The sequence below is a fragment of the Lichenostomus cassidix genome, chromosome 1 (genome assembly GCF_008360975.1).
Source record: "Lichenostomus cassidix isolate B80296 chromosome 1, HeHo_3.0, whole genome shotgun sequence".
NCBI lineage: Eukaryota > Metazoa > Chordata > Aves > Passeriformes > Meliphagidae > Lichenostomus > Lichenostomus cassidix.
In genome coordinates this window covers 25,392,059-25,412,675 of record NC_139479.1, presented here as the reverse complement: position 1 = coordinate 25,412,675, position 20,617 = coordinate 25,392,059, and the positions used below count along the sequence as shown (strand labels likewise).

Sequence of the window (20,617 nt, the reverse complement as noted above, 5' to 3'; positions counted from 1 at the left end):
TTTGTTTCTTGGTGTAGAGAGTAAAATATGTGATCTGACCCCATGCCTGCCAGTCATGGGCTGGAATATATGCATCTTTTTCCTCACTGCTTTCACCTGAGGAACTCAAATATAGTAAAGTGCAGGTCAAGAGAGCAATGAAAGCAATCTTCACTAGTAGTTGTCTATGCAGTGTGAGATTGCACTACAGCTGCTCTATCCTGTGCCCCTAAAAATTTGTGGAGAAACACTTGTAAGGACATCCATGAACAGAGTTCTTCTTTGACAGGGAAAGACATGGGGGAGTTCCAAAGTCGTACCTTAAAGCAAATCTAAAGGCCCTGTGCTTGGCACCAGGCCACTTCCAGCCCTGCTGGGGCCAGGAGTCTGGCAATTGCTTTCTTGTCCATACAGAGCCCTCTCGTGGCCAAATCCTCTCCTTCCACCTGGGGAAAGGAGGGAAGATGACTGGACAGATCAGTAATTTGTGGGGTTTTATGCTCCCTGTGCAACAACTACTGTGGAAAGTCTCACCTTTTAACAGCACAATCCTTTTCAGACTTTACTCCAAGCTCTCTTCATTCCTGGTGGAAGGATGGCTTCTCCCCCTACCCTGCAAATTGAGATTTTTTCACTCCTCACCAGGGAAAAAAAAAAAAAAAATCACCTTTTTCAGAGCAAGCAATGAATACTCTTCTAGACAACTAAAGACTGCTATTCAACAGTGATTCTGAGCTATCCTATCCTTTATGGTACCAGACATACACCTTTTTTCCTCAAGCACTGAATTATAAGGTCAGTAGCAGTACTACTCCTAGTATGTCAGCAGGTATTAGGAAATACTATTCACCACTAGCAAAATTTGTAAGTTTCCAGGTACCTTCAAGATCACAGGGCATTGGTCCAAAGTCTACCAGCCTTACTGCTATGCATTAGATTCTCTTTGTCAGGAGTGTCTGTGCAATGTTTTGGTGTGCTCTGGTTCCAGCCCTGTGGAGCTGGTACTGTTAACACCACAGCCTTGCTGCAGGTAGGGAGTCAAGGAAGCTTTAAACACAAAGGTTAATTTCCAGCACATTACACGACTCACAGCCTGCAGCAGATGTGTGTTTTCTAGTTTGTGGTAAGAGCCCAACTTTAAAATTAAACTTGAAATGTCGTTTACACAGTCCTTGTATTGAGAACCTTAGCAGCACTTCCAGCAAGTGATGCTTAGCCAGGCAGACCAGTGTACTGACATGTCTCAGCAAGTGGCAGTTGAATATAAGAGTTAACTTCTCCAGCTCTCAAGTTACCAACACGTAGATTTCCTTGTTTCCAAACACAAAGTCCAAAACAAGAACCTGTTTCCAACACACATACACATTAAGGTTTGCCTTTGTGGCACAAAGAAGAAACTTAAGTATTTGTTTAATGTGACTCCACACGAAGGATTGTTTGAAGCTTCCCAAGTATAGCCAAACCATGACTTCAGCACTCAATAAACGCTCAACAAATGGTTTTAAGAGTGATCAGTAATACTAAGGAATACAGAAAAAAAAAAGTGTCTTTATTAGCATTGTTACAGGCAATGCATACATAAGAACTGATCCTTGAAGTGTACAACCCCCCAGCCAAGTTTAAAGCAATAGAATCAGCAGATTGAGATCTATATTGTACACATGTGCAGTAACAGGATCTCTCTGAACTTTCCAACAGAATAGACTGGAATCACTTTACAAAAAAAGGTAAATAAAAATAACACCCATTTTAAAAAAGTACCAGCTCCTAACGAGCTGGCATAGCATCAAAAATATCAAACAGGGGAGTTGTCCAATCATAAAGAGTTCCTGTAAGGTTTGAGTATTGCGTCGTTCACACCCTGCATGTGCCAGGCATTGAGTTTAAAGCTTAGTAAAAAATACACACCTAAGAGACAAGGTGAAGTTCAGATTTTAAATTTCAGTTTTGTCAGTTGTTACTAAATCTTTTTAAATGCATCATCAGTATACTTAACATCATCACTCGATGGCAGCGGTGCAAAGAATGAACCTTTTCCCTTTGTTAAGAGTTCTGAAATTGAGTCAGAGTTAGCAACATCCCTCTCTGGAATCTTTAGCTGACATGATCTTATGCCAATTCCGAAAAAAAGCACCCTTAAAAACTTTTAGCTTGTTTCTAAGTGGGTAAATATTAAAACTAGTTAGCAAAATTAAACACCAGAATTTCCAGAAGTTATTTTTGTGCATAGTTAAATGCTGCAAGATGATTTCACATTTAATAAAGCAGACTTTAAAGAAGCAATTTGCAAGAAAAGATGTTACCTTACAATATCAATCAGTTCAGGGGAAATGTGTGGGGATTTCTTCCCCCAGCCTCTTGCAATTGCTTTTCATCTACACTGGATTTTAGTGCAAGTAATTAAATTGTTTGATATCCAGCGTGGCTCCTCTTCCTGCCAATCAGGTAAGCAATCAAGACAATTAGAACAAGACCAGCAAGGGCTGCACCAACTATTATAGGAATCAGCATGTTATTTTCATCCAGTTGACATTCTTCCACTGAAGAGAGAGAAAAAGATCCATGTTAGGTAGTAGTACACCAACAGATGGCTACATCCAGAACTTCAGCATTCTGCTCTCAGCACATAGATAAAACTGGCTCAGCTAGCTTGCCAACAATGAAAAGGAAGCCAAGTTCACTAACTATAATCATTCAGGATGAAGTCTTTCTAGTACTAGCACAATACAGAGATTTATACTCATTTTTTCCTCCTCAAGAGCTGTTAGTTACACACAAATTTAGCCATCATAAATATCCATGAGACTCTTCCCACAACCATTTTACTTTCACCATAGTCACAAAGGACAGGTTTGCCCCTTTTACACAGCTGTCTGCACACAGTTTGGAGGCAAAGCTAGCGGACTTCCTTATCACTTCTCTGGAACATTAGGAACGAGTCCAAGTTGTTTCAAAGCTTTTTACATACTTCTAACACTAGCCTCAACTCGGACATCTTCATCAGCCCCCACATCATCTGCAGTGGGGCATGCAGAGACTAAGCATAGCACCCACAAGCTGACATTTGACTACAAAATGTTATATTTATATCAAAGTATACTTCACAAATCTTCGGTTTGACAGGGGCTGCCAAATGCAAACCTCTTACCTGGCCCAAATTTGTCTCCATCAATCTTGAAAACCTGGATCTGAACATTAAATACATTCACAAGGGCTTGGTCCGTGACCTGCAGATTCTCCTCAGAACTGCACTTGTAGGAGTTCCCTACTGAAGCTCTCAGCTCACTCATGCTGTTGTTTGATGCGTCAAATGTTGCATCTGTGTCAGAGAAAGCCTTATTATATAAACCTGAAGAGCAGGAGCTGTAAGCCCATAGAGCTGAAATTTGATACATTCACCCCTAACATTTCTAATACATTATTTAATGCAGGCGACCCTTAATATTTATAGACGTAATCACAGAGAGTAGATTTCTTAAAAGTCCTTACTTTTTGCTTCAGGAGGCAGAATTGTGCTTACAGTCACACCTTGCAGGAAGAATTTTTCAGCACTTGCATTCTTTAAAAAAAAACAAACCAGAAGTTGTCATTTAAGCTGATGATGTTTAACACAAGCTATTAACATTCAGGTTTGATTCTGCATGCATTTTGAGAAAGTTTTTCAAAGTGTAGTCCACAACTGGGACTAGCATCCAGAGGAGGTATTTAGTTGGAGTTTAGGAGAGAAAAGTTACAGAAGGTATGCATCTTAAGGAAGATTATTTTGGGGGAGAGCAAAGAGGCAGAGAAAGGATGCCTCCTTTTTGGGCCTTGTCATCCTTAAATTGTTGACTTCCCTACTGCAGATATAGTCCCACCCATTCTTTAACCAGCTTACTTGTAGTGACCTCAGTACCCCACAGAGCTGTGGAGTCATTTAATAGCAACAGCTCAAGGTGATCACATTTGATCAATCCCATCAGCATTAAAAGGAGCATGAAGCCCTAACAAACACAGTGGGTGCAGGCCTCGTGGGCACGCAGCTCCAATACAGCACTTGGGGCAGGGCTGTGGGAAAGAGGATTCGCAACCATCACAGGACACCAGAAGACAAGCAAACTTCGCCTTTGGGCTGTACACAGAATATTAATGAGGACTTAGATCCAGCTCCAGGCTTAAAATTAGATGAGATGCCCACTTGTCACAGGCTGCTCCCAGTTTTGGCAAGAAGCCTTGAAGAGTAAGCAATACAATCTTCAAGGAAGTTCCCATTCCAAACAAAATACTTTTCTGTGTATATATACGTGTGCATGTATACATAAACGTATTCTTTTCTCACAGCAGTTGCCAAACATAAAACCCACTAAATCCTAATATTAAAACCAAAGGAATTAGTTACTCCCCTTCCTGTAGTTACATCTTTTTACCTCTTGTATTTTCCCCAGTTTTCCCACGTGAAAAGTCCTGCAGACCCTACACGTTTGGTGCAGAGATTCTTACCAATGCAAACTGGAAGGTAACCTTAGTTTTCTCAAAAGTCAAATTCAACAAGGCAGATGTATTGTCGCATCTCCCAGAAGCAGTTGTATTAGGTGGTATGAAATTCAGCAAATCCAAACCCATCTGTGAGAGAAGAGGATCAATTATGACATTTGAAGAGACTTAACACATCACCTCACACTCAGTCGAGGTATAGCTGGCTTGTACCACGTGCCTACAGTGTTGTGTTTGCCCCTACATTGCAGACACCTGAGCAGATATGTGCTCACATTACAGGTCTACACAAGCTGCACCTGAGTTACCAGGCTGACAGACAGCTAAAGGCATATCTAACAAAGCTTTCTGCAGCCCTGACTGGCTGCAGCCAAGAACCCACTGCTTTCTCCACACAAACTGCTTTGGTCCTTGCACCGTAAGGAAAAACATCAAAAACTACCACACTACACAGAGAGCAAAATGCTATAAAATACTGCTTGGACATAATGTAGAAGCAATTAAGGGAATCACCTGTAAGCACAATCATCTTGCATGTCACTTCAGTTCAAAATGTTTTAGTTTTGCTCATAGTTCATGATTTTATACTGTCTTACATCTGCAGAAGGCTGTGGGTTAAATGCCCTTGCTAAACAATTAAATAGAAACCTTTCAGTAGCTTTTAGCTGATACTCATGTGATTTTGGAAAACCTACTTGCCACCTCCTCACTGGTCATTACACTAGAAATCAGCTGTTCCACCAGAAGTACAACACCAGAAGCTGGGAATTTCACACAATTAAGGTGGCTAAAACACACCTGCCATCATAACAAGCCACTGTACAGCCACACTATTGCTATTGAAATCAGCTGTTAAGTAGCTTTTAAGCATCAAAGTCAAACCCAAACCTCTTCAGTGCTGGCTGGATGGTAATTAAATCACAAGGCTGTCCAGTTCTACAGTAGTAATTTTCCCTTCAAATAGTCATTCACTGTTTCTATGCAGGTGCGTGGGACCAAATTTCTGTATTTTATTTAACATTTTAAAAATCTTGTTTCAATTGCAACTTTGATAACAGGACTTCCCCGTCTCATATCTTGACTGTTTTTACTACTTCTGTTAAATGACTATTTACAATTCCTGGATTCTACAGACAAGTTTAATACTGCTTTTAGTGAATGGAAAAATCCTTAACAACCACTTTCGGTAGAAGTGTTTGAAATGTCACTAGTCCAGACCAAGTTAAGCAATTCAAATAGAGGATAATGATAAATAAACACAAACACCTGGCCTTTTTAAAGAAAAAGGTTAGCTTGTAACAATTTACCAAGTCTTCCCCAAAGAAGAAATCTGATGGCTTTGAAAAAAAAAACCAAAAAAACCTCAATGTACCTTTTCATCTTTTTTTGTATAGGTGATATTAAGCTGTAAGCCCATGTAGGCAAGTACACAGGTTCCATTTGGACCAGTCACGTTGTATTTACCAACTGCAGGATTTGGGGGTGATGATGTTGGTGCAGGGCTGGTTGGAGCTTGGCTAGTAGTCTGTTTAGGAGTTGTAGGCACTATAGCAGTAGTAGTAGAGACCATATCTTCAGCACATTCCGTCTCTGTAGAGAAAGGAAAACAGTCATTATCAAACAAAATGAAGCTGTGGCATGATCTACCTTTTTAACCCTCAAGGGAAAGGAAGACACTATTTCAAGTATCTTTTCTCCTAATAAAAGATAATAAGAGCTCAGAAACACAAAAATAAAGCATTACCTAAACTCCTGTTGCAAAGTTGGAGACACTTTTAAAGACAAGCATGTGAAAACACCTCTGCTGTTAATTTACTTAAATTCATGGTGACCACACCCAGTTTCCTTTGCCATCGGGTCAGGATAAATCTGACAGTGCCAGCATTCTGCTCCTGCTGTCTGTTCACAGCCAGGCTGGGATCCCTATCACTCACTCTGGGCACCCGTGTGGGAGAAGCAGAGGAACAGTTCTCCTGCCCACTGTTAAAAGTGGTCTCCCAGGAGATGTGTTCTCCTTCCCCCACTCAGTTACACTACTAAATTGTGAGGACCCTGTGTCATTATTTTGGCAATACCCACAGTAGCCTTAAAATATTGCTGTGGCTCTTCTGTCCTTAACAAGGGGATTCTAAGACACTGCTTCTGATGGCAAGTTTTCTGCTGTATCCTCTCACATGCATCCTCCCTTCAGCCCTGCCAAGGAGCCACCCTCCGCTGGGGCTAACAAGGCTGAGTGAAGGTGTGCAAATTCACCTTCTCTTTTCATCCAATCCAGCAGCAGCTTCCAAGGGAACAGTGACTCTGATTTATTTGCAAGAGTACTTGGAAACTTGTTGGTAGCAAGATCTTAACTTGATCTGGGAGCCAAGATGTTCCTGCATCGAATATCTAAGCCAAAACCAAAGGTCATAACAAAGACATTACTAAAGCAGAGGCTTCCATGTTCCAAGCCAAGGTCATCTCCACGTGCCAGGGATAACAAATTGCAACTTTTTAAGGACAACAACAACTGCAGTGACAGTCAACTCTGACTCAAAGGGCCTACTTCTAAAATTTAATGCATACTTATCTTGCAGACACAAGATGCCTAATAAATAGCCTTAAACAGACACTTAACTTTAGATTATGGCTCAGAAAGAGGAACTCTAATCACACCTTCTGAAGTCATACACATTCCAGCATAGCATACTTTCCTATTTCTACTCTGTTGCTGGAAGTCAAAGAGCAGAATAAAGATGGATGAAAAAGGAGTGATCCTGTATTTTGTAGACTGCTCTGATCCCCAAATACAGTAATTTCCTAACAAACTAAAAAGCAGCTTTCTGGGTACTTCAGTGGAGAATTACCCACTATCTGCAAGACCTCAACACAGAGGCTGTTATTTAAGCTGGCAGAGATGGAAACAATCAAACCATATCAAGTGGAAGTTCAGCCTAGGTAGAGTTTTGATACATTATTTTTACTGAACTGATTTAGAGCAGTTTCTAGTAAGCTCTTCAGGACAGATCAGAAGATGAGACAAATTCTTACATCTTTTCTCGACAGTTACAGGAAAGCAGCTGGCTTTCCTGTAAAAAAAAACCCAAAAAACCAACAGAGAGAAAATGAAAGCCTCACTTTAAGAGCTCCAGATAACCACTACCATCACCTCAGTCACTACCTTTGAGTCCACTGACAGAAGTCATCATTTCTAGTTATGCAGATGCACTAAATACTGACTCTTCTTCCCTTCAGTGAGCCTTGTACAGATCACCAGTAGAAACATCCTTTAATTAATGATTTGCAGAGGAAAAAAAAAAATATTAAGGGAAAATTCCAGATCTAAAGTTTCTCAGTAACTAGCTGCCTAAGGGACAGGGGAAGGCTCAAGCTTACAAGAATGGAAAGAAAGAACAGATCTGGAGACCACAATATGATTTTCAGGTCACAAAGATGAAAGAAAAAAAAAGGATTAAAAACACCAAACAAGAAAGAGCTAACTCATTGTGCAGAAGGAATAGAAAAGTCAGATAGGGAACATGATAATTTGAAGAAAAAATTGTGCATGGTAGTATGAGTAACAAGAATATGGAAATAACAAACCCACAAAATAACATTACCCCCCCGAATTCAGACCAGTGTCTGATCACAACCACAGGACTTCACATTTTTTTTCTAAGAACCAGTAGTTTCATCAAGACAGTAATATCACAGGATAGAAAAATCAATTTAGAAAATATGACTGTGACACGTTAAAGCATTTATGTTGACCTAAAGAAAGAGAAGGAAGCATAGGAATAGAAAATAAAGCAATTGCTGACAAATTTGCGTTCCACAAGAAACACCCTCCAGAAACAACGCAATACTGCATTTTTTTAACCAGACAACTATATAAGAGTAGATCTTAAGGTCTTAAAAAGAAAAGTATTATATAGTAGGGAGATTTTATTGAAGTTTTGTAAAAGTCAAAAATGAACTTTTCCCAGTATTATGTCTTATGTTTGAGCCTGCTGATAAATGATCATTTATCATACTTACCTGGTGTAACAACTGGATCAAAGTTTCATAATTAAAAAAGAGATAGTTCTGAAGACTGCAATAATAGAAATCAGGGTCTGGTTTGGGTTTTTTTTTGAAGCACAAATGTAGGTCCACATCTTTACTGCAAACTAGTTCACTGAAGGGAAAAGTTTCATCAGGGGAATGATACACACAAATCTAAACCAGTCATGTGAAACAGCCATAAAAGAAGTAAATGCCACTATTATCATGTATCAGGAAAGGTATTTTTCACAGAAATGGAATAAGGTAGATACTCCAGTAGAAGCCCCTTGTTCATTGTAGCCATTCCATGCTAGCGCTGGCTACCCTAGTTTAAGATTTGTTTCAACTTGGTAGGTGCATAAATGGGATTAACAGCTAAAGAAAAGTTCTGCATTTTCCAGGGAAGATGAAGACTCTAAAAGTAAGGCAAAGACTTATCACTCCTTAAGACAGCATGGGTGATCATTTTATATGGCTCTTTCATGTCTGACGAGTGCTGCCACAAAACCAAAGGACAGAAACACACCATGAAGTAGTTGACCTTCACTAATTTGAAGTAAAATTTCAACCTGCTTTTCAATACAAGCAATCAGAATTAAAAAAACTCATCATTTTGTGACTGCCTGAAAGAGAAAAACCTGACTGTTACAGCTGACATAAAACCTCCTGTACGAAGATGTCTGTATCTGCTCCCTACAGACCAATCCTCTACTGTCTGCCACGATTTCACTAATTTTCCCCAGAGCACACAGTAACTAGATCAAATTACTTTGGTAGAGGCCATAATGCTTGGAAGTTATCAGATACTTCTTAAAATGGAATTTTGGCCATGTGCCCACCTGACCTACTGCAGCATGTGTTTAACACCCATACACATGAACAGCCTAGTACAATACCTATGGGAACACAGGGCACTATCTCCTAGTCATAGATTCTGATATCCTACAGAGAAAACCTGAAGAAAGTCCATTCATGTTAAAAGATGTTGTTATCAGAACTTCAGATCCAGTCTGTACCCACCTTAAATATGATTAGTCAGGACTTAAAAGAAATAACCAGTTATGGGAAATACTAGCTCATCAAGTACATTTTCTACTACAAGATACCTACTGTTCACACTGAAAGTGCCATTTGTGAGATAGGCTTCCAAAGTGACATTGCTAAAAGTAACATTCACATTCTTCATATTGATGTGCCTGGAGTTGATGCATCTGTATTTTGTGCCCGTATGTGCCTGGATAATACTTTTATGTGATACACTCTTCACTCCTCCTGTGAAAAGATACATTGCATTAGGATGTACCAGTATTTAAAGAAATTACTTAGTATTACATCTGGAAGGGTTACACAATAATAACACGAAGTTTTCATTTTACCTGCAGTTGAATTTGGGAATAAAGTTGCATCTGACAGATTGTAGACAAAAACTAACTCTTCAACTTGGTACTTGTCTGCAGATTCTGAGAAATTCAGGCTTAACGAATGTCCTGCTCCAAAATCCAATACCAGAACTGGATGAGAGGTGTTATCTTTACCACATGAGCTCTGTGAGCCTATTGAAGCATTTTGCGGAAGAAAAAAGTGTACAAACTGTGGGGTAGAAAATAAAACTCATGTAAGCTTTTCAAATCTCTTATGAAACTGTTACAAATATACAGCAGACATCAATATGTACTATAGGATGTCTACTTATTTACCAATATATAGCAAGTAGCATGTTACTGGCATTCGAGTTTAAGAATCTTGCTCTCTGAAATTTGAGGACAAAACAGTACATACTCACAGCACCTCTTATACTTTTTTCCCTCCCAAACTAGCAATGGGAGTTTGCAGGTACTTCTCTACTACAAGAATTAAATCTGGCAAACTCTGGGCATGTGAAAAATGAGAGAATTTAAGCTTTGCTTCTTGTAGTACAACTGTGCAAAAACAAAAACAAATTATACACCCCAAGTAGCTTGGATGTAATACTTTGAGTTTATTACATGTTGTGAAGATATGTGGTGTCTGAAGACCAATACAACATTTACTGGTATGTTTTGAGCTTACTGTTTACAAGAAGAAACAGACAAAACCATGTTATGAAAGAAGTCAGTTCTGAGTGCAAACACTATCAGTTATCAGCAGGATTGCAGGCCATCAGCACCACTGAAAATGTGGATTATACAATATAAGGCTCAGCTCAAATCACACATAGCAAGTGCACCACTGGCAAAGTAGCAGGATTTTTTTAACCTTGTGTTACACTGATGGCTAGGGAAAAGAAAAATCAATTTCAACAACACACAAGTGCAATAAGATTATAAATAATCTACAATTCCTATTCAGTAATGAAGACATAAAAAAACCCCAAAACCTATTTGTTAAGGCAAATTCTTAATTTTCCACTAACAAGCTTTTGCTGTTATTATGGAACAACTTGCAAGCACTGCACTAGTCTGTAGATACACTGAAATCTAGAAATTTGCTATGTGAGGAGATCACATATTTCAGGGGGTTAAAAAGTTTAAAAGCTAAGTGCCAACAGCCATTTCAGTTCAGATTTAGTCCATGTGAGTGTGACCAAGTTACCAGAAGACAACTTGTAGTATTTTTGCCTTTATGGTTCCAAGGAAATCCATTTTAGTTACCAATAGGACTGGTGTAGAATTTCAGTCACAACAGTCATTTCACATATGTTTTGTTGGAGATTGTTTCACGCAGCCCTAACCTTGTTGTTTAATTAGAAGAAGCATCCATAATAAAGAAAAGCTGATGCAACATGACTGGAGGGTAAAACTCTTTGTTGAAACAATTTTTCATGCATAAATACTTGTTGAAAGTGTAAATACTGCACACATAAAGAGATACCACACAACTTATAAATATTAGTGACAAGCAGTAAGATACTCAGTGCTCTTACCTCTTTTTGCCCACTGTTTTTGTATTCCACTGAGAAGGCTACTGTCAAATCAGCAATTATGCAGACCTTACCACTTGAATCTTTCACTTCAAATGAAGAGGAAGCCTGTAAAAAGCCTGACAAAAATAAAAAGATATTAACTCTGTGTCATATAAATTTGTATTTTTGATCCCAAAGAGACAAGTATGTATGACTGTACCTTTTAGGAGTACAACCTAAACATCACTTGAATTTGGAAACTTGGGCATTAACAGTCTCTAGATTAGCTTCAACATCACAAACAAATAGAGGACAAATTCAGCACCTCACTTTAAAAAATGCAAAGCCATCCAAACCAAAACTGTTGACATGCTGGGTCCTAAGAGGGTAAGAAAAACATTCAACCAACACCAGTCATGGTGTTCAAGCTTCAGTGTTCACCCTACACAGCAACTATTTTACCACCTTCAGCCAGACCTGACTTAACATATTTGATCCTGCATGCCTACAACACTCCACCTTCCCCCCACAGCACGCCATGCAGCCTTCATTCCCGCTGTACCAGGACACTCAGCTGTACATGCACTGAATGCAGCATATAGAAAGCTTGGACTGGCTGCAGATGTTTTGAAGGCCCTGCCAAAAATAGCATGATAGAGCATGCTACCCTTGCCAGGAGAACTTCTCTTTACCATCATCACGCTCTCCACAGTGGAGAGGAGGAGGAGGCCAAGACCTTGACACAGATTGAGGTTATGTTTTCCTAACTGGTTTAACTTACTCAGACTGAGCTGCTCAAAAAAGCAGAGAGAAGCTTTTCCCCCACCTTGTTCCATTCCAGCCTCAATGCTCAGAGCATGCAGAATACAACTAACCAAAGTACTGACTTAACAGGATAATAACACACAGCAAGGGGAGCACAGAATCATCCTTTCTGATGGCAGCGTGGACTTGGACCAGTGTCCACTGCCAACAAAGCTTCACACTGAGGCAGGTTGGAAACAGCTGGAAAGCTGCTTATCTCCTATTTTGTTTGTGGCAAGGGATACCTGACAGTGCTCCTGCACCTGAAATCATACCAAGATGTTTCCAGTTCTTTATTTTAGAGCCTTTTATTTTTCAGATTCTCGGTTTTTCACCACCACGACCCCCCAAGCAAACCTCACTGCAAAAAACCTGTACCATTTTCAAGATAGTACTTTATCAGTTTGCATTTGCAACAACTGTAGTATTGCAGAAAACCTGATAAAAAAACAGTTGCAAGACAAACTATTATCACTAGCAAATAAGCTTTGAGTCAAACGTGCTAATCCATTCAACTGTTGAAAATAGCAAAAACATCCAGATGAGGGATTATCCATTAGCTAGCTTTCCTCTCTGAGAAGTTTTCAAAAAAGAAATCTTCATTTTAAAACTTTTCACTGAAGAACTATGGTGAGTACAATTGTATTAAGACAATTATTAGGCAAAATTGGACTTCCGTCAGCTGGACTTTGGTAGAAGGCACATCAGTTGCAGGAACATATTGGAAACTATTTCTCTGGCATCCAGCAAGCATTTTCCCTTGCTGCCTTCCCCTCAGCAACATTACATCCTCCCCCCAGCACCAAAGAGGGCAACGCTTACTTGAAATCAGAGATAGACAGAAGAAAGAAAAAGCTTAAGAACAGATAATGTAGAAAACTTATTTCAAACCAAAACTGTCCTACTTTTGCCTTTATGTCCACCATAAAATGTTCATTAAGGACCATATATTCACAAAGAAATGTTATTTATTGCAATTCAGAGCAGCATCAGAAACATGCTCTTCCACATGGAAGTTTCAATTTGCAAAGTTTCCTTTGATTTGCTTTTACATCTGGAACTTGTTTACATTTTAAGAAACCACTGGTTTTCTCAAAAGCAAGCTGCTTACACTTTCCTGAAGATTTCTATCACAGCATAGAAAAGTGTAGAGGCAGGGAGTAAGAACCCATTGCTCCTTGAACTAACACTATGAAAAATGTGCTAGAATGAAAATCTTCAGTGTGCATGCAGACTGCCCTGTCTAATAGCTATTAAAAATCTTGGCAATTTTAGAGCTAAAAATAATCAAGTAACAGGTAGTAAAAGAAGGAAAGAAAAAATATTTTTTAAAAGAAATGCAGGGGAAAAAAAAAACCTGAAAAACAATTAAGAAAAATGTTGCTGACCTAAATGAAAACAGATGATTCAAAGAACAACAAAAGACAATGCAGAGGTACCAGAAAGCACCAAATGGAAGACAAATTCTGGTAATGATTAATCACCCTCAACAAGTTTAAGTAATAAAGAATAAGGGGCACAAATAAACATTAAATAACACCTGCCTAACTACTACATTTTTGCAAGGTTAAATGCACATAATGATATGAATCCTGATTTCATTAGTGTGGAACAAATGCTATAAAACCCCAGTCCTTCTTAAGAAATGTCCAGCAGCTGCTGGATTTGCAGTGTCAGTGACAAGACAGACGCATCCAGCACGAGACACTGAGCTGTCCTCGATGGAGTGGTGAGAGAGCTGCTTCACTGCAAGGAAGGCAACACTCACAGGGGTGGTGATCAGCGAGCACTGTGCTGCAGCATCATCTGCTCCCAATGTCTTGGAGGAATGCAGATGAAACCGAGTGAAACATAAGGAACATAGGAGCAGAGAAAAATTAGAAAAAAAACACTGAAGAACAAATCAAGACACTGAAGGAAAGAAGGTCCCACCTACTCTCTACTCCAGCCAGTTTAAGGCAGAGGAACAGCTCACTGGGTCTTGCAGGAAAGCAGCTGTTGAATTTAGTGAAGGCAGTTTCAGTGTCGAGTAGTGATTAAGGCATGAATCATCAGCAGCCCACAAACACTACGAGCCTACAGTCAAAATGTCAAGAATACAGAAAAGCAAACTGATATTGAATCAATCTATCCTGGGAATATTTCTAATGAAGTTGCATAATGTATTGCTTAATTCTATCAGGGCATATCTACAAATTGAGACTATTGTTTGTCCATCTCATAACGATACCATTCTTTGCTGTTTAACACAAAAACTGACACAACCTCCAGATTCTTAACTTAGGCTTTAAATGTTTGTCTTAGTAAACTGCAGAGCCCCATACGACAACTATCTGTGGCACAGCAAGTGCAGTACTTCAGATTTAAATGAAGTGGTCCTCAACTTTTCAATAGCAAAAAATAAGTTTTGTTAGGTTCATTATTCACTTGACTGAAACACTACATTATGAATATCGCGTAAAGGAATCATCAAAAATGTACTAACACCAAAAAACTTTCACTTAGTTCAAATGCTTCCTTTGTATTCCAATAAGTTCCAAAAAAAGGCTGCTTATATAGTTATTCTAGCTGCGTATTTTCAATTGATAATCATAAGACAATCTCTCCCTTTAAACCTCATTTCTGCAATTCTAGTCTCATGCATTCTTATTGAAGGTAAAACTGTTAAAGCAACAACTATGTTGAGGTATTTGCTTGAATTAAATCCAGCATCCTTCTTTATCTAACATACCTACCTCAAAAAACCCCAAAGTATATTAACAGTCTGAGATAAAATAAGTAAGTCAAACAAAACAAATACTTTCTCGATTGTATAACAATTTACCTTACAGAAATCTACCTTATAAAGTTGTTTAAGCTGAAAACTACAAAGCTAACAAAACAACCTAGCACATGTCTTCAGGTTTCAACCTTCCTATAACTGAAATCCTGTTAGTCAAACACAGCTACCCTTGATTTACTCTCCCATGTAATGGAAAACTGCTAAGGGAGAGAGAGATGAATGGCTGCTGTGCTCTAGAAAACCAAGCATATTTAATGGCAATTGTGTACACCATCTGCTTGCAAAGAGGACTTCAGTTACTACAGTTAATGATTTACTTTGCCTCCACTTTTTATTAGAAACGTGGAACATTTGACAACAAGGAAACATAAAAGCTACTTCTGTATAATCTGGGGTTTATTACTATAGTCATGTTTTCTGCCTAAGTAAAAACTTTAGCATTTTTCTTCCTGCCTCTTGGAATAAAGGGCAGCAAGCCATCCAAATCTACCTGGGTACATATCATCAGTACTTTAAGCCATACAGACATCTGGTGGATGGGACTGTTTGCAGTTAACTGCCTACAGTGTTTGGGAGGAAAACCATGGCTGCAGCACAGCACAGCCCAGCTGATGGTTGCTGGGATGTGCTGTGATAGGGTTCAGCATATCCCACAGCCTGGTCAAACTCACAGACTCTCCTCAGCTACAGCCCACCCTGGAATTACTGTGCAGCAGCACTCCGGGGGTAAGGGATGCCAGCCCTACATAATCATTCTGTACTAAGCTGCAGTACTGATGTGCTGTCCTGCACCTTTGCCCAGGTGCTTTGATAATAAACATAGCAAATAGTGCTATCTATGGGACATTAATCCAAAGAGATAAGAAATGCTGGTTATTACCTAAAGAAGGTTTATTTTCTATTGTACATGTGAACCAAAGCGCCCAGTAATTTACTCATTCTGATGGTTCAGAATGATCCTCTCATCTGAGTGCTATTTTGTGAACAGTGGTAACCTTAGTCACCACTTCAGACTCCTAAATCTATGCCAGAGAAGAGAAGGGAAAAATCCCTGAGGAGTTATGCTCTCCTCTAATGATCTGTCTTCTAATGTAAGCACCACTCCCAGAGGGACACCTGGTCCAAGTCCTTTATCAAAAGACTAAGTCAAGATCACTTCCTTAGGAATCAGAACCTATACTACCTTGGGATAATGCAGAAAGGAAATGACAGGAACAACCGAAAGCAGGAAAATCCCTTGAAAGGCTTGACATATGAAACAGTTTGCAAGAGGCAAGATGGTCTCAGTAAAATTATGAGATATACTTAGCTTTCACCAAGGAACAGACAAGACTAATGCTACCTGGAAAGCATTAGGAAAAAGACAAGGTTAGACTCACCTGAATAACACACAGAGTGGAGGGGAAAGGGAGAATTGAGATTAACTCAAGGATGCATGAGAGTACTTTAGGGGATAAAGAGAACCAGCTACATTTGTGCAGGTGTAGTACCTGATTATATCAAGTTCCTGATCCAACCCAGAATATCCATTCTTGCCAACCAAGAGACAAACTCATGCAATCTCAGATTATGGTTTTGATATTGTTGACTTCCATTAAGGCAGTAAAAATTTTGTTTCTCAATTCAAGTTTGCAGATTAATAACTTCTGTCTTTACAACCAAATTTATATAAATACAAAAGCATTAAAGAGGAAAGGCTATCTAGCAGCCATACACTTGCCATTTGACCAGAGAATTGCACAATTGCATCAAGTTTAGTCACATGAAACTTCTTTATGTCTTCCTATCTAGAGGAAGGAAGTCTTGGGATAGCTCTACAGCAAATGATTACATGAGTGCACTGGGAGATCTGAACTCCCCTGGCCAGATCCTTTTCAGCATTCACACAAGTCCGTTTTGCACTTGCTCTGGTTAGTGCTGCTAACCACACAACTAACACACATTCTTCAAGGCTCAAAACCATGTTCTGAAGGAAGGAGCACCGTGTGACAATTTAAAGAGAAAGCTTCCCCAGAGGAGAGGATAGTAGAAATACAGTAATTAACTGCCTGAGTATAACCACTCTCCTACTCCTACAAAGAAGCAGATCTTAAATCTTTCAAGGAAAGTAAAGACATACAGGTCTTCCCACATCAAACAGAGTGAGTTTTTGTTAAAACAGATGCCATCAAAAGTTTAACACAAGAAAACTAAATGTATTAACTGCGAACTACTGTGCTCAAGGCTGAACACTGGAGAAGGAATAGCTAGACAAGTACCCACTGCGCAGAGCTGAAGACATTCAAAAGCTCTGTACTTTAATGCCAGGTGTTCCTAAGACTCTCGCACTTGGAATTAACAGTAGGGAAAAACAACTACTGACAGTCAGGGATGCTGTCAAGGGACAGAGAAGGCTAAGAAACTGCTATACTGTGACTGAAAGGGACACCAGTCCATCTTGAAATCAGATGCCCCAAACCCGTGAAATCCTGACTTAACAAAACATAAGGTACATTTTAAAAGTATGTAACACAGAATCAAGATCATGCAAGGGTGTGTTCAAATAGTTGTTGTAATTCCCGCCACTCATATGCCCAAAAGTGTCTTCTGCCAAGCATAAGAGAACACATACCAAGTAATCCATTTCAGCACCTAGCTTTCTCAAGGAATTTCCAAATAATCATGGCTGACTTGAGAGCAAAGACAAACTGTTGCAATTAAGTTGCAAAAAGCAAAGGCAAGGTGTGACTTTTGCTAGAAACAACCTTTTATCTTTGTGACCCACAAAGGCTTATCAGAGATAACAGCAGTTAAAGCTGCAATAGAGTATCAATCTTTTCTTTGAGTCAGGTTCCTCTGTACTTAGAGGCAATTCTTCACTTTGTCATCTGCTTCCAATTAGAAAACATCCTAATCGCTACAGAACAAGCTAGAAGCAGGTTACACCAAAAAGAAAACTCCTCAGTCAGCCTGAACAGACACCTTGGAAATATATCTCAAAAGTGGCGTGTCAGGGAACCTGCAGAGTTCTCAGCAAGTAAGAAGTTACTTCACAAGTCAGAAAAGCTGCTGAAGTCAAAGCCAAGTAACCTGTCATATGATGATTGGCACACTAACTCAGATCCTTAGAGACTGTGTCAACATACTTCAAGCAGCTATCAAACAAACACTATGTAAAGGGCAGCATTTGGTAAAACAATGTTTCAAAAGTTGCTCAACATTAAAGCAGCTAGATTTTGTGAAAACCAAGTTAAACTAATCTCAGTTCCAAACAGCTGATAATGCCAAACCTGTGAAAAACAATTCAGCACCAAATTGCTCACTGGCTGGAATTCATTATCAAATTTCTCTTGACTATCTCTACATTGGTAGCAAGGTTTGAAATTCCTCTTTGGACTAGAGTTGTGCAATAGAAACACGTGGATTATGCGTCATTAACTCTGAAATGGCATCACACTACCCTGAAAAACTAATTTTTCTTTCCCCAAATTGCAAACACTTCATTAATTACTAACTGGATCCATGTCTGATTCTAATCTTAAATTTTCAGAAAAGTGTTTTCAGATGTCTGTGTTTCAGTAAGGAAAAAAATCTATGAGTGCTCTAGATCTCAAAGAGCACGAGCAGCTCTGCTGGGTTTGGCACACAACTCAACTGACTCATCGTGCTCAACAACAGGCAAGCACCATCTTATTCAGTATTTCAAAAACCAGCAAGTTTAAGTTTAGGGGAGGTGCTGCTATTTCCCATAGCCCTCTTTCCTGCATCTACCACTATACTACCTAAATGTTTTCTTAATTCCATATGTATGTTTGATATTAGTGAGGAAAATCATCACAAGATGCTCAATGCTGACACATGAAACATTCAGCTTAGTGTTTGCTGCTCAATGTGAATAGAAAACTGAAACAGTAAGTGAGGTGTTCAACTGAAAAAAAAAATTCTATTGTCCCAAAGTCAAGGCCAAATCACCAAGTTTTCACATCAGCCCCACCCAAGCTAATCTTTCAGCCTCCTGTGATCATTACCTTATCCTAACCAATGTTCACTCAGATGACTAAAAGGCTGCAAATGAGCTAAAATATCTGAAGACTTCAGCTCATATATTATCATTATCTCCTATTCTTCTCCCCTCACCTACAACCCAATCCCCTCACTCCGGCAAGAAGGGAGTCTCTGCACCACAAAATCTTCCCCCAAGATTGTAGTACAAAGTTATGCAGAAACACTCAGCTACTAAGCTACTAAACATTGGTACAAAGCCCCGACTATCAGTAGTTATCTGTGGTAAAATAAACTACTCTGTTGCCTCAGCTACAGAAAGTTAACACATTTTACATACCAGCAAGTGACAAAGACAACGAATCTAATGATGTTTGTAACTGCTATTTAAGCAGAGAAAGACTACTGCAGTGGCAGAAAATATTAACTGGTATCACATAAAAACCACAAAAACTGATTTGAAAGCAATTCTTCCTTTAAGCCGTAGCTATAATAAACAAACTGTAAAAATAATTCCCACTATAATACCAGTTCAACGACACTTCAGCTGCCAGCCCTAAAAAGCAAGTCAAGGAGTACTGTAAGTCACTGGCCTCGCTACACATTGCTCACAAGGGCTGGATATCTGAACTGCTCAGTGCCCTTTGCGAGCTGTAAAGCTCATCTTTTGAGCTCAGTGAAATCGAAGCACGGCCAATGGTGATAATGATATTTACTACCAAACAGACGTTAGAAGAGTCGCAAACACTGTCCTATCTCAGAAATGATGGCAGATAAGCGTTCTCAACTGCTACTCTATTTGGGAAATATTTTGGCCAGTTGCTGAACAAGTTTCCTTTGCTGCCAAAGCCACATCTCAGAAAACTGATAGCGTCGTGTGATGTGGCTTTCAAGACAAGAAAGCAAAAGTAAGGTAGTTAACAGTAAACAAGCAAGACACACTTTCTCGTACAACAGCTTTGCTGTCCTAACAAACCTTCTCATCAACGCACTGAAATCTCTCTATTCCAGACACGTTTCATATTTTACTCAACATACGACAGGAAGAAAGCCATTAAGCAAAGGAGCATTACATGCCCTATAGAAAAGCGCTGCTGCCTAGCAATGACATCAGTAGCTCCCGCGTCTCTACGCCTCGCGCTCCAGGCGTGTTTCCAGGCTCTTCCCAGAGCCCTGTACCTACAGCCAAGGCAGGTGCTCAGACCAGCGTTCCCGGGCACTACGCAGTTCAGCCCGCCGAGCTCGGCAGCCGCCGCCTCCCGGCCATCGCTGCCCCCGTACCTCGCATGGCCCTCAGAGGCTCCCCGGCGCCACAGGGGCCCGGTGCGGGGAGGGGGCGGGACAGTCCCCCCCGAAAGCCCCAGGACCCCGCGGGTCAGTCAGCACCCCGGCACGCCGACAGCAGGCGGGAGCGGGCGGGCGGGTCTCCAGTCACAGGTGCGGCGTCCAGCGCCGCCGGCCCCGGGGCCGCCTCAGGCCGCGGCGACCACCCCCCCCGCCACCCCACCGAGCGCACAGGCCACCCGCGTCCCCCCCGTTACCGAGCAGGGCGGCCGCCGCCAGCAGCCCCCGGGCCATGTCGGGCAGCGGGGACGGGGCTCGGCGGGAGCGGGCGCGGGCCGAGGGCGGGCAGGGCGGGGGGCGGCGGCGGCTCCGCGCTCGGGGCGCTCTGGCGACGGCCCCGGCCGGTCATG

General features: G+C 40.4%; 1 protein-coding gene across 1 annotated transcript; it reads right to left on the bottom strand.

Annotated features, from left to right (window-relative positions):
• Nucleotides 1–1,510: 1,510 nt before the first annotated feature.
• Nucleotides 1,511–20,617, bottom strand: LAMP1 (lysosome associated membrane protein 1). Its single transcript, XM_085053302.1, has 9 exons — nucleotides 20,465–20,617; nucleotides 11,378–11,493; nucleotides 9,852–10,065; nucleotides 9,586–9,747; nucleotides 5,825–6,042; nucleotides 4,459–4,581; nucleotides 3,469–3,538; nucleotides 3,128–3,298; nucleotides 1,511–2,519 (listed from the first exon to the last, which is right to left on the bottom strand). Exons 1-9 carry the CDS (start codon nucleotides 20,499–20,501, stop codon nucleotides 2,380–2,382), a joined length of 1,251 nt encoding a protein of 416 aa, XP_084909428.1. The 5' UTR covers nucleotides 20,502–20,617; the 3' UTR covers nucleotides 1,511–2,379.